The sequence below is a fragment of the Eurypyga helias genome, unplaced genomic scaffold, assembly GCF_000690775.1.
Source record: "Eurypyga helias isolate BGI_N326 unplaced genomic scaffold, ASM69077v1 scaffold9107, whole genome shotgun sequence".
Lineage (NCBI taxonomy): Eukaryota > Metazoa > Chordata > Aves > Eurypygiformes > Eurypygidae > Eurypyga > Eurypyga helias.
This window is the reverse complement of record NW_010261126.1, coordinates 4,944-19,021: the sequence shown is the minus strand read 5'-3', so window position 1 is coordinate 19,021 and position 14,078 is coordinate 4,944. Positions and strand designations below refer to the sequence as shown.

The window sequence follows — 14,078 nt, the reverse complement described above, 5'->3', positions numbered from 1 at the left end:
GAGTTTCGTCCAGGATTGTAGAAGTAATTGAATTAGACCCAGTTCAAATAGTTTACATGCAAATGTTCTTTCACTGTGCTCTGGAGGAGATCAGAGATTGTGAGACCTTAAGCTGACAAAATAAGTCTTTGAAACTCTTTGAACTTCTGTCAATTCAGCCAATTTGGCAAGTATAGTGGGAAAGTTGCTTAACTAGTTTTCCAGTAGTGCATCCTGCAGCCTTCTCTCCGTTAAAAGCATGGCCAGTAGGTTGAGGGAGGTTATCCTCCCCCTCTACTCTGCCCTGGTGAGGCCACACCGGGAGTATCGTGTCCAGTTCTGGGCTCTTCAGTTCAATAAAGACAGGGAGCTACTGGAGAGAGTCCAGCGGAGGGCTACGAAGATGACCAGGGGAATGGAGCACCTCTTAGGAGGAAAGGCTGAGGGAGCTGGGCCTATTCTGCCTGGAGAAGACTGGGAGGGGTTCTAATCAGTGCTTATAAATATCAAAAGGGTGGGTGTCAAGAGGATGGGGCCAGGCTCATTTGAGTGGGGCCCAGTGACAAGACAAGGGCCAATGGGTACAAACTGGAACACAGGAAATTTCATCTCAACATGAGGAAAAACTTCACTCTGAGGGTGCCAGAGCACTGGAACGGGCTGCCCAGAGAGGGCTGGAGTCTCCTTCCCTGGATACATTCAAACCCTGCCTGGATGCATTCCTGTCCAACCTGCTGTAGGTGCTCCTGCTCTGGCAGGGGGGTTGGACTCGATGGTCTCTGAAAGTCCCTTCCAACCCCTTCCACTCTGTGATTCTGTGAAGCGAGGACCTGATCTACTTCAAAATGTATAATTGTAACTTGAGTTTCTAATTTTAGTTCCAAGTGGAAGATAATCAAAATGATCAAGATTTTCCCTGATAATTGCCAGAATATTTGGGAAGAGAAATTAGGAATTGTTTCAGGATTTTGTATTCTATATGATTTCAAGCAGATAAAATTAGAATATATGAGGAAGGAGCAAGTTGTTATGGCTCTCTTGGTAAACTATTATTATTGATAGGAAGTTCAGCCTGATGGCATCCACATTGTAGATAGTGCAGTAACATTTTGAGGCTTGGACTTGATGAGTCATTTGGAAGTGGAAACTGAAATTTAACTGAAGTGGAAATTGAGAACATAAGCATCAGTAGCTTTTCAGTTGCTGGAGGGAGTGTCTGTGCAGTACTGCAAACACTATTTTGCTTGGGTAATGGCTGGCAGAACAATCAGCCTTGCACATGAGTATTTTCTGAATTAGGAATTTTCTGGTTAGGAACCAGAATTTCAGTAGCAAAAGAAGCCAGGAGCAGGGTCCAAAACTGGGAAGGATTTAGACTCAGATCAGAGGAAGTACTGCAGATCCTGTGATCCAGCTTGATGAGCAGCAGCTGAATAATGGCAGATACTTGGGCCATGGGTGAACTCTTGATCTTTTGGAAGTTGCCCTGTTCTTTCAGCTGCAGAGTATGTGTTATCTTATCAGGATTTTTCTGACTGAGATCTGCTGGATTTTGATATTGGAAGGAGGAGTTTGTGGGTGCTTAGCCTTTATACAGAGATTTTTTTGCTCTTGTATGCAACCCAGAAAGATTCTGAGTAAATTAGAATCTGAATTAAAATACTAGTTTGACCCAAGCAGAAAAAATAAAGTATTTAGGTCTTCTGTCTCTGAAAAATAATTCTTTTCTATAGTTACTAAGATATTAAATGTAATGATTTTTCCCACTCAATTTCTAACTTTTTAAAATTCTCTTTTGTAATTTACTGTGTAACATACTTTCTTTACAGCTCTTTACGTATGAATTGGGGTGGTGCAGGGGGAGGAGGAAGGATATGAAAGTAAAATCCAGAGAATGGGTTTCCCTCATCCTGTTGTTGAGGGCAGCTGTAATCAGAGAGATTGATGGGATGATTTATATTTTGCATTTTTAGGAAGGAGATTGCCATGGTTATGAAAAGCTCCTACCTTCGAGGACTGAACTTAGCCTCTTTCTTTGTGGCAAGCAAAATAACAGTGTTCATGACTTTCATGGCATATGTGCTACTTGGCAATGTTATCTCTGCAAGTCGGGTGTTTGTTGCGGTGTCCCTGTACGGTGCAGTAAGACTGACGGTAACTCTGTTCTTCCCTGCGGCTGTTGAGAGAGTATCCGAGGCGGTGGTTAGCATACGACGAATCAAGGTATGGTTATTGATTTGAATGGTATGTGGATTTCTTCTCTTATTCTAACATTGTTTTAGATGTCACAGACAAAAGCAGCCTTTTCAGTTTGGCTGCTTTCAGTACTGGAGTGAAGACTCAAATTCAGTAAGGATGAGCATCAGTAATTCTGCCAGTTCAGGCAGACGGGCTTTATTTTGTTGGGTTTGCTGCATTTAGCATGTTGTGAATAAAATAGTCTTTTTTGCTGTGTCTACTAGTCCTTTGTCATAGATTGCAAGAGCGGAAGACTTAAATGCAAAATGTATTTTGAATGTAAAACTTAATCCCAAATCATCAGGTTTTCGAAATACAGAATTAAACCATGCCAGCCATTTTAGAACTTAATTTTTGAAAAAAAATAGGTTAATCTAGTCTAGAATAGCAAAAACAAACACTTCAGATATGATCATATGGCTTTGCATAGTGTCACTATGCCATTTTTGATCAAAGTAGCTAAAAACCTCCTATTTTATTTTCTTCCCTATGTGTTTGAATATAATAAATCACTCGGTTTGCTGATAAATTTTCTGACTGTACTAAGCCTGCACCAAGAACCTATGTATTAAACAGGTAATCTTTGCACTTCAAAGAAGCATTTTGTAAAAGTTGATGCAAATGGAGTTAAAAAAGGTTAGTGTGTGGAAATCATGACCACAGCAATATTATAGGCATTAACATTTATTATTGCTTAAACTGAACTGTGGGAGGGGAGAGAAGTGCATGGGATACTGGATGTTGCACACTGTGTTTTCTGTACTCATACATTGTGTATTCAGCTGTAGGGCAATGCTCTTTCAAGCCGTACGGGTTGAGGGACATGGACGGCTGAAGAAGATGCCTTAGGAACAACGGGAGGGTGGCACTTGAGCAGAGAGAGGGAGGATTTGTTCCTTTTTTCCCCCCTCTTGTCTCTGTTTCCAGCACATCCTAGTGGTCACATGATTTTCCTTCTGACAGCTGGCTCCAACTCCCTTGCATGTATTATTCCTCAAGGATCAAACCAGCTCGAGAATTGAGGTTCATAGGGCAAATAATTATCCTAATGAATCTGTAGCATCCTGGATGCTGTCACCAACTTATCTTCCATTTCCTAAACTGTTTCAGGGTTGGACATTTTGCTACTGAATGACAAGATGCTGCCTGACCAAAGATGTGGTATTGAAATGTAAATCGGTGGGAAGGAATTAAGAGAAAAGAGTAGGAAACACAGGGGAAAGAAATGGTTGAGACAATGGCTAGTTATAGTTGGGCAAAACTGAAAATGTGGTTGTGTTTTTCTGGTTTTCTTTTTAAGATAATGCTTTCTCTTAGGTTTTGTAGAAGTGAGGTTTTGTGCACTGATCTTAAAGTATGTTCAGGTGGAGAGAAAGCAGGAGAGACTATACTTCAGGTGGCAATAAAGATAGATAGTCAGGTGGGAAGTTGTAGCCTTGCCTCTGTGTTCATTAACACATACACAAGAACTGTGTGGCAAAAAGAATAGTGGTCTCCTTACTGTGTTTTTCAGCTAATTTTTTTCTGCTCACCCTGGCTACACACTGGGAGCTGGTCTGCATCACTTCTTGAAGCTCATTCACGTTTTTGTGATGGAGCAATAGGCTCGAGGTCCCCTCGTCAAACAAAGTGAGAGGGGTTGTTTCTCAGAGGGTTCTTTTGGCAGACATGCAGAAAAGAGGATAAGTTTCAGCAGGGTTCATAAGGCAGAGGTTTCTCTTTCAAGGACACAGTCATATCTAGCTAATCTTCTCAGCATCCTCTGGAGGGTAGCAACTTTATTTTTCTCTCCATGGAAGACTTTTAAGTACAAAAAGTATGGAATAATGTTTTAAGAGAACTTAATCTCTAAAACTTACTGCATTTGAAAGGTTCTGATTTCCCCCCCTCCCCCCGCCCAGTTTAAAATTCATGGTGTTAACCATATAACTTTTTCTTCATTCGTGGTAGTTTTATTTGACATCTTCCATATGTCATACTGTAATATTTTTTTAGTTAAATGGTTAGCTAGGATTTACACCTGGGACAAATGCTACTTCTAGAAGAGAAATCCCTGGTGAACGCAGAAACAGTGAGAGACCAATTCATTGCTTTTAACTGCTGTGGTATTTCAGCCATCATTTAAATTCAAATCACATTTCTGAGGTCTTTTTTCTTAAGCCACACGCCCCAGTACTGATTTAAGCTGTATCTTTCCCTGCCTGCCACTCTCTTACCTGAGTGCTCTTTAACACATGTACCCATTTGGGCCTGCCTGTCTAAAACAGCGCTTAGCTGGAGTTTGGGCAGTACCTCTCTGCCTGTTAACACATACAGCTCTCCCGTGGCTCCTGGCATCCTCCTTCTGCTTCCTCTTACCTACTTCTGTAGGTCTTCAGCAGCTGTCTCACATCTGTAAACTGTTAGCTCAGTACTTGTTAACTAGTCTTGGCTTCTGACATCAAGACCTTCCTTCTTTCCTCAAAATACTGTCTGCTAGAGCCTGTTCAAGGTCTTTATGCTCTGGGATTCAAAGCATGATAGAGTTTTTCTGGTTTTGTCTTAAAATTGTGGTAACTGTTATCCTTTGAATGTTTTCTCTAGAATTTGCCCCTTTCTATGTGTGTTTCACCTATTTATAACCCAGCTTCAGGCAACGTGTGCTGCAAGTGGGGCTGTGGTACAGAAGTGCACGTTAATGCAGCCTGAAGGAAAGGTTCTCTGGCTGGGGTATAATGTGGAAGTGCAACCAACCAGTTATGCAGGCATAATAAACAACATTCTTTATGTTAGTGTCCTGTACTTTAAAAGGAGGAGAGGTTCAGATGGTGCTCTGCAGCTTGATTGTCACTTGAAGAATGCTTAATAGGGACAGTGGACAGCTTCTTACAGTGTCCTCGTCGTTCTTCCAAGCAAAACAACTTAAACCATTACCATCAAAGCAGTGGAATGATAAGGTGTTTCACTGAGGGTTTTGCCTCCTCTGCATGGGAATAGGGAGTCAAACAATTTTAAGATTCATCAGTGTTTCAAGGAAAAGACAGGGCAGGTTCTTAAGGTCCATTTGCTTCAGGAATTCTGTTTTATGGAGCAGTTGATTGTTAGAGTTCTGTAATATTAAATCTGCACCTTTTTTTTTTTTTTGCTGGGGGGGAGCAATTTGCGTGTTAGAGGTACAGGGTTGAAGGAGTTGCACATTGCTGTAGAACTATAATTCCTTGTTCAGTTTGTGGTTGGTTCCTTTCCCCCCCAGTTCTGTATGCTGCTTCCAAAAACATGTGCTTAGGTTCCTTTCCCATTCCCAGTCTCACATTAAACAATATCCTGTGATTTTCCTTTATTGCAGAACTTTCTCATACTCGATGAGGTCTCGCACTTTAAGCCACAACTGCATGGTCCTAATGAGAATGTCATTCTTCATGTTCAGGATTTGACTTGCTATTGGGATAAGGTAAACTCACTTCTACTAAATGTATGTATATTGGCACTGCAGGCATTTTAAGTCTAAAAAGCAGTATGCCTATGCGTAATGTACTGTAACATACTGATGTTGTATTCCATCTTTTTGTGTATGGAGATCCCTCAAGTATGTTAAGCTAACTCTGTAGAATAGTCCTGAAAACACTATCAAGTGCATCCTAAAAGCAGCTATTCCTGGATGTTACACGAAATGAGAATCTGTGAAAATACCTTGTTAGTAAACAGCACTGTATTGTAGCGGCGATACTTGTGTTGGAATTAAGGACAGAGAGCACAGTAAGGTAGGCTTTAGCACGTGGGGTTTTTCTGTGAACTGAATGCTGGTCAGTCCATTACTCTAGAACCAGTACAGTACTGTATTTCTCGTAACAGATTTGAAAGCTTTAGACGCTAGTATGCATGTATTTGTTACTCATGTATTTTAATTGGGACTGTTCAGCTACACACTACTCTCTGCTTAAAATGCACCAAACCCACCGAAATGACTAGCAAAAGGGGCAGTGCACAGGTGATAGATCTATTATGTATCCTTTTCTGTAAAAAAGGCAAAGATGGGCTGCTGTTTCTGTTTTAAAAACTTCAGTTGCTGTGGTAAGCAGTGGTTAGTGATTGGGGCTATTATGAGCTGCCAGTATCTTTGCATGAGGGAAGCCTCAGTCTCCACAAGAAATGGTGGAAGCTCTCAAAAGAAACTCTGCATATAAATGTAATGCAAATAAGACATGTCACGTATTTCCCTTTATATACCCTCTTCCCCTACACCTGCTGTGCCCTAAGGAAGATAAAGTATGAAAACATATGTGAGGATCTACCTACTACTATTACTCAGCTACAGAGGAAGGTTGCTCTATTGTTGTGCTTGCCTCTGTGACATAAATCTTTCTGACACATTGAACAAACTTTAAAAAAAAAAGATATGAAGAACGTAATGATGAATATATTCTAATGAAAATGGAATGTATTTCTTAGTCTGTGTTTTCTTCTCAAACCACCATTGGTGCCACTGTTAACAATTTATAGGAAATGGTTGCATAATATGACCATAAAATACCTTCTTTTTTTTCATGAGTTGTTTATATTGCATAAAGCAGGGCAGCAGGACTGGAATTACTGGTTTTCTTTTGATTTATAAAAAAAAACAAACCACCCACAAAACTGTTAAAGTAATTTTCATTTTTATATTTAATTGCAGTGTGCATGGGCAAAGAATAGTTCTCCCAGAACTATTAAGAGCTGCTCAGAAAGTTTCTCATATATACTCTCACAATGATGCAAAATAACTTTAGAGCAGCTCACTGAAAAGACGATGAGTTATGAGAGAGAGGAGTTATAAAAGGAATAATAAAAATATGCTACCCTTTGTCAGGTAACTGATTGAGCTTGCTGCCCTGACTAGGTTTCTCAAGACTATTTGGATCTCTGTACAGACACTGTACAGCTGGATGATAATGTTTTTATTTTTAAAGGTTGTGAGCCAAAAGAGATACTAAAAAACCCCAGCAACACACAAATCCAAAATCTGGAAGTAAAAAAGGGATTGTTAACTAGGCTTTTAGGAAAACAACCTAACATAGTGTATGGTTTGTCAAAAGATAAAGAAAACCAATTAGTTCATGGTCACACTCTTGTTACACTAAGACAAGTATTATCTTGAGTCCTGCAGGCTAGTCTGATGCCAGCATGGAACTAGAGATTCTTCAGTATGGGTCATTCACTGATGTGCCTTGAGTTTACACAACAGTCTGTCTGCCCAGCTGAGCCACTTAAGATTTAAGGTTCAGGTGTTTGAACAGAGGCCAAATTTATCCCTTGTAATTTTAGTCACTTAAATGAGAAGCCCGAGTACTGCAGTACTTCCGTGCAGACTGTGATCTCTCTATCCCTTAGATGGGATGAGTTGCTTCTTTCTCTTGACTGAGGGATGTGCCCAAGCTCACCGAAGGAGTTGCTGCCCCTGAAGGGATCACCCTTGTGCCCTTCTGTCCTCCCACTCTGTGACTGTTGCCTCCCTTGGGCTGTTGTTAATGCTTGGACATACAGCTGGGCAGTGAACAGGTTCAGAGGGATGAAGAAATAGAAAATTAATTGTGCTTAATGTGGCTTGTTTTCTGACGGCTGAGTCCCGTGAACAACCCGTCTGCAAGGTTAGGCAAGAGCAAGTGGCACAAGCGAAGTGAAAGATGTGGATAGCTGACAGGACACAGGGGGGCTGTGACGTGTGTTGATAATGAGCTGTCAGATGAACTTAGCTGTAATATCAGTCTGTGCTCTAATTTAAGTGCCTCAGTTTGGTGCCTAAAAATAGGTGTGATGAATTCAGGACAAATTGTCTTTAATTATAAGGAATGCTATTTTGCAGAAATGCCATGCCCCTTAGGTGTTTGTGGCCATGCTGTTTGCTTGCAGTACTACTTTTGTGTAGGGTTTACGATATCTTAGATACTGCTGTAATATATAATATTTGGGTAATAGTTTAAAATTTTTTTTGAATTTTTCTGTAATGTTTTTAGGCTCATATTTAAAAAGAAAAAAAACCCAAAACTGAGTGGAAGGAAATATGTTTCCACTTTTGTGCATATAGAAGCACAACCTCAAGAGGTCTTTGTGTCTGAAAGCTTATTCACTTTTTCCAATAGACTAGTTGATTTAATAAGAGAGATATTTCTCTTCCTACAAACTTTGCACTAAAAAAAAAGAAAGCCTTGGCTGCCTTACGGTGGGAGAGTTCCCCTGACCTTAGCACTGGCTGAGCACCTGAAAGATGTACTCCAGACCAAGAAATCCAGTTCATGGTAAAATGCTGATTGGGAGGGGGTTGATGCCACCTTGTGGAAATTAGTAATAGCGACAGAAGTAGTTTTGCAGCGCTGTACAACACACGCAAGTTCGGGTTCTCGGAGCGTGACTCTGATTTTGTGTGAACCCTGCGGTGCTTCTGCGAGGTGGGAGCTGCGATGGGGGATGTGCAGCTTTGAGCTCTGGGTATGATGCGGCCTAACCAAGCATTTCTCTTGGCATGAAGTGGGCGTATGTGTGTGTGCTAGCCCAGCTCTCCCAGCCATCACAGGTGTGGATGGATACTGTACCTTTGTCTCTCCCAAATAATTTGAAACGAGTTGCAGGCTTCCCCTTTTCGCAGTCCCAGAACTTGGTCATGCCGCATCCATGGTGTGGGGTTAAGTGGTGGCCTCTTCAGACTCTTGAGATTCAAAGGGTGGCTGGAGATTTAAAGCAGCCTGCAAGCTGTTAAAAAGTGCACTAGATAATCTTCACCTTGCTGCTCTTTCATGAAGCTTAAGAGATTTCTTTTTTCTTTCTTTCTTTTTTTTTTTAAATGCATATATTTTCCTGTTTGCATTTTAGTGTCAGTCATGCTTAGTGCGGTCTAAGATGCATGTAAAGGCAGATCCTGTTACAAGGTTGTTTTGCTTTAATGAGAGGGAGCTGCACCAGGCCCTTAGGAATTGTGGTTTAGCATAGCTATTAAAGACATGAGCATCCTTTTCTTTTCACAAGAAACAGGCAGTTTTACAACCTTGATAGAAGTGGTACAAAATGTGTTAGGAAATAAGCTCTTATCAGTAGAGTAACATAAAGGATAGGCATGCCATAAAGGAATGTTAAACAAACAATCCTAGGGTTGTATGTTTTAATACAAATAACCCACTATCTTGTCTGTGAAAAGCCTCTGAGAATCCATGATATACAAGATGAAGCTGTATAAAATCAAACAGCATTTCTCTGTTTTCACTTTGGATAGAGCCTTGACTAGAGCAAACACAGATTCCTAGGGCTACTCGGAGTCACCGGGGTGCCGTGCTGGGGCCGTGAATGCCGCTGCGATGGCCAGCAGAGAGCTCCTGTTTCCAAGGCTGACACCCCAGCCTTGTGCTGAGCTCCAGCCAGGATGCACAGGCTTTTGGGAGGCACTGCTTCTGCTGCCTTTGGGTTCCTTATTCCTGGATCGCTCTGTGACTTGTTTGTGGGGAAGGATCAGGGTCTTTCAAAAGTGTTTGTGAATTACTGAAGAAGCAAACTGCATGCCAGAAAATATGGTGGGCATATGGGTTGCTGAATTACAGTGATTTATGTGCATTCTTTAGAGAGTTGTTATGATGGTGCATATTTCATTACCAAGGAAGCCTAACTTTTTCTCAAATCCACAGAGTTTAGAAAGCCCAGCACTTCAACAACTTTCATTTACTGTCAGACGAGGGGAATTACTGGCTGTGATTGGTCCTGTAGGAGCTGGAAAAGTAAGTCTCAGTGTTTACTCTGTTCTGTGGGGTTTTGACGAGTCTGTTAAACGTGACTAGAAGTTTGAAAATGTACCATTCCTTCCTGCGTATAACAACACACCTCACATCAAGGTACTGGCATTCAAGCAATGCAGCTGTCCTTCTGGGGGTGGAGAGGAGATGGTTTGGGGTTAAACAGTACTTCATACATTGCTTCTGGGCTGCATGTAAAACATATTAGTGCTCTTCTAATGTTAGCAGTAGTTTGAGTGACAGGATGAAATAGGCCATCGTGCCAGTAAACACTGCTTAATCTTTGTGATGTCTTTACTGCAATCAAACTTCTCATTTTTTGTTGTATTTTTTGATCTTTTCCAGTCTTCGCTCTTAAGTGCTGTACTTGGTGAGCTGCCTAAAGACAAAGGTTTGATAAATGTTACTGGAAGAATTGCCTATGTTTCTCAGCAGCCTTGGGTGTTTTCTGGCACAGTGAGAAGTAATATACTGTTTGACAAGGAATATGAGAAAGAAAAGTACGAAAAAGTTTTAAAAGTCTGTGCTCTTAAAAAGGTATGGTTTTCTCTGTGTGTTTTATTTTCACAATCTTTATTCTTCTTATCTTAGTGTTCTTTCAGACTTGTGGTACGTTCTGCAGTATGTAATATATGGAATTGATTATTAGTAGTAGTGTGTGAAATATTGCCGTTAAGCGACATCATTTATTGTTGACATCTAAGTAATTCTTGTAATTCCTAAAACTTTCACTAGAGGGAGGTGTAGCTTACATGAAGCACGGGCAAATTGGGAAAATGCTATTCCCAATCATTTTATTTCATCATCATGTTTAGCCCTTTTAACTGGTATTGTGTTAGGTGTGTGTTTAAATCCAATAAAGGGGTAAAACAATGATCAAGCTTAGCGCTCTTTATGAATTCCATTTTTTAAATATCCTATATGCTTTTTTAGAAAGAAATGCCATCTATATCATGCATTGCTAACGGCTATCAAAAGAACCTTAGTGCTATATATTGGAGACCTTGCTGAGCCCAAGTAGTTTTATGAAAAAATACTTTTGAAAGGTCTGTATGCAAAGGAGTTTGACATGAGATATAGAAGAGGATTAAGCCAGATTTGTCGAGAAACAGACATTTTGCTTGGCAGCTAAAAAGGTTTTATGCAGCATGCTACGATATTCCTGTCAGCAGCGACACAGGTGAAAAGCAGATGGTTACTGAGATGAAAAATTTTTTGTGAGGTTCTTACACATGGTAGATAAAGGTTTAATATCTCCCACTGATGTTCAGTCACATGCTGTTGTCTAAACTTAAGGTTTTAGTGACTTTAAAAGACAGCAAACTGCATTTAAAAAAACTCCAATACTTCATATTTGATGGTAGATTTGCTTTCATAGTTTTCTTTCAAATTTATGTATCTTATAAAAGCTGTGAATAAACTTTCAGAATATGTTTCATAGCTTAATGTAAAACTTTGGTGTTTCCTGAATAGGAAATACAATAATATGTCATGGAACACTGTATCATTTTGTTCTCTTACTCATAGTAACAAGCCCCATAAATTAACCAGATTGTGTTAAAATGTGGTTATTTCTCTTGGATCCATTGCAGTAAGATTAAAAGTAATGCAGTTCTTAGGAACACTGGCAAATGGAAGATAATTTCTTGATAATAGTTCCATTTTATTTATTGTGACAGCTCATTCTATTTTAGTGTTACTAAAATTTACTGTTACACTTTTTTAGTTTGATCTTCTGAATCACCAGCAAATACTCCTTGTAACATTAAGAACAGTAGTGCATTTCCCTCTGGCAAAGCTGTAGAAGTAGTAACTTTAAGATCTCACCTGTTTTTCCTGCTTTCTTAATTATCTTTTGCTGAAGGTACAAGGTCATAAAGTAACTGTGGATATTTCATGTAGTATGAATCATTGTATTTTAATGTGAGATAATAACATTTTCTTATTTGAAAAGTAGTTGAAGCAGCTTTGTTGGTCTTTGAAGTTCAAATGATTTAAAAAAAAAAAAAATCTTGCTATCTCTTCTTTGACGTTCACAGGACTTGGAATTATTGGCAGATGGTGACCTAACAGTAATAGGAGATCGTGGAGCTACGCTGAGTGGGGGACAGAAGGCCCGTGTAAATCTGGCCAGGCTAGTGTTTTTTGCTGTTTCTAAAACTGCCAAATGGTCAGACTTTAGTGACTGAAGTAAACAAATGTAAGACTTTGTGATACTGACTTTCTTTCTTTTAAATCTTTCAGAGCTGTGTATCAGGATGCAGATATCTATCTTTTGGATGATCCATTGAGTGCTGTAGACGCTGAAGTTGGAAGACATTTGTTTGAAAAGTATGTTACTACTTTATTATTCATTTAAAATACAATTGTTATCTTCTAATTTCTTATAGAAAAACTTGAGTCAGCGTTTTTGGGGAGACTGATCTCTCTGCAAAATGTGTAAATAAATGCATAAATGCTTTCACTCTCCATAAATGCATTCACTTTCTGCATTTATTTTTCCTCTATTTTTATGTATTGAGAAGACACATAGCTTTTTTTCCTCTGTGTGTCTTTTCATTTTTTTCCTTATTTTTAAAAGCCCTGTAAAAATCTGTTGTGAAGATATTAGAATTATTCTTGAGGAAAATGTCACATTTCATACATGACTATTAGGGTTTAGGAATATTGGGTTTTACAAATATTAGTCCTGAGAGAAGAATAATACGGGGTGGGATTTTAAATCACTTCTTAGTTTGCTGCAGCTTTATTTACATAGTAATAAGTACTTAATTCAGGTGGCTAAAGAAAAGGAGAGAACTCTCTTGGATTCTTGAGTGATTTTTTCATTTTGCTTATTGAATGGTTGAAATTTCTCTCAGGTAGGTGAAAGAGGGAACTGTGTCCTGCAGAGTAGGCTGTGGAGAGCAGAAATAGGAGTGAAAGACCTTACTGTAAGAGGGAGAAATACTTGACCTTCCTCCATTTCTGAAGAAATGAGAGAGTGTTCATTAAAAGTCAGGTTTCTTTCTCAATAAATTTCTTCTTCTCCATCTTGCTCTTCTTTCAACCGCCTAATCTATGGCACACAGTGAGTATGAGAATAATCCAGTTATTCCTAGCTGGTGTTTCATCCCTGCTTCTTCATATCCTGCAGCTCTCTGTATCAAAAGGTATAATCTAGAATTTGTTAGAAATAGAAGGAAAAAAATTCCATTAACTGAATTCAGTGAGCTTTGGTTGAAGCCTCAAATGAGTGTTTTCTTGAGCATACTTAGATCCTTTGAATTCCACACTCCAAATACATGAATTAACGTGGCTTTACTGTTGCTCCCTCCTCTCCACCCCTAGACAATCATAAAAACTTGTCTTGCAGAAATGGTAGAATTTGCACTGACTAGCACTGCATGCATGTTCTTCCCCATGAGGGGAAGCTTCTAGTCTCTAAATCTGAAAATTGCACATCCTATTGATGTTCACAGTTTCGCAGCTAGAGGTGGCTCTGAAACCCCATCAACGTTTGGTTTTATTGGTTTCTTCAAAAAGCTACTGTTTGTTTCCATTGGTCAGTACGGAGTAAGAGTGTTGTGGTGCACAGGCTTTATGGTCGTTACTCTGTGCAGGATCGTTTTCCCCTGCCACGACTGATAGAGGGAATTCATTACTTCTGTAGTTCACATACTCTGTCAAATTCCTTCAGTGCCTGTTGGAGCTATCTAGGCTTTAGCTGCTGCTTTTCTGTTCCTGCTCTACAGCTCCAGGATCTGACTGTGTCAGTGCCCGAGTGGTGGAAGTGCACCCACCTGAGCTGTTAACCCATCTCTCCCTGAAGCGTTAAGGTTTTTTCACAAAGAGGAGAACAGGATAGTACAACAATGCCTTGCAGAGGAGGCCAGGTTGCCTCTTCAATTCATTCTACCTTTTATGTGAGCTGTGGCTTCGGCAGCATCTACATCCTACTGCAAAACTGGAAGTCTGGATTTTTGTACGTGCACAACCACGAAGGAGCTAGAAAGCATCGCTCTACGAGCACAGCCTGTGTTTTACTGTTACATGTGTGGAGATGAGGAAGAGTAGAGAGATTACCTCAGAGAATTTGAAACCTGGAAAACTAGCTGGGGTTCTTCCTTTACTTTCGTTTACTCTTCCTCC

General features: G+C 39.9%; 1 protein-coding gene across 1 annotated transcript in view; it reads left to right on the top strand.

Annotated features, from left to right (window-relative positions):
- The window catches only part of LOC104512324 (multidrug resistance-associated protein 4-like), a gene marked incomplete at both ends in the record, with an annotated part of 28,241 nt that extends 15,963 nt beyond the window's left edge, over nt 1–12,278 (top strand). Inside the window, 6 exons of the mRNA XM_010155253.1 lie at nt 1,953–2,202; nt 5,543–5,647; nt 9,843–9,932; nt 10,293–10,484; nt 11,987–12,081; nt 12,192–12,278. Of these exons, the coding sequence (XP_010153555.1) occupies nt 1,953–2,202; nt 5,543–5,647; nt 9,843–9,932; nt 10,293–10,484; nt 11,987–12,081; nt 12,192–12,278 (819 nt within the window). The remainder of the gene's footprint in view (nt 1–1,952; nt 2,203–5,542; nt 5,648–9,842; nt 9,933–10,292; nt 10,485–11,986; nt 12,082–12,191) is intronic.
- Nucleotides 12,279–14,078: the final 1,800 nt, after the last annotated feature.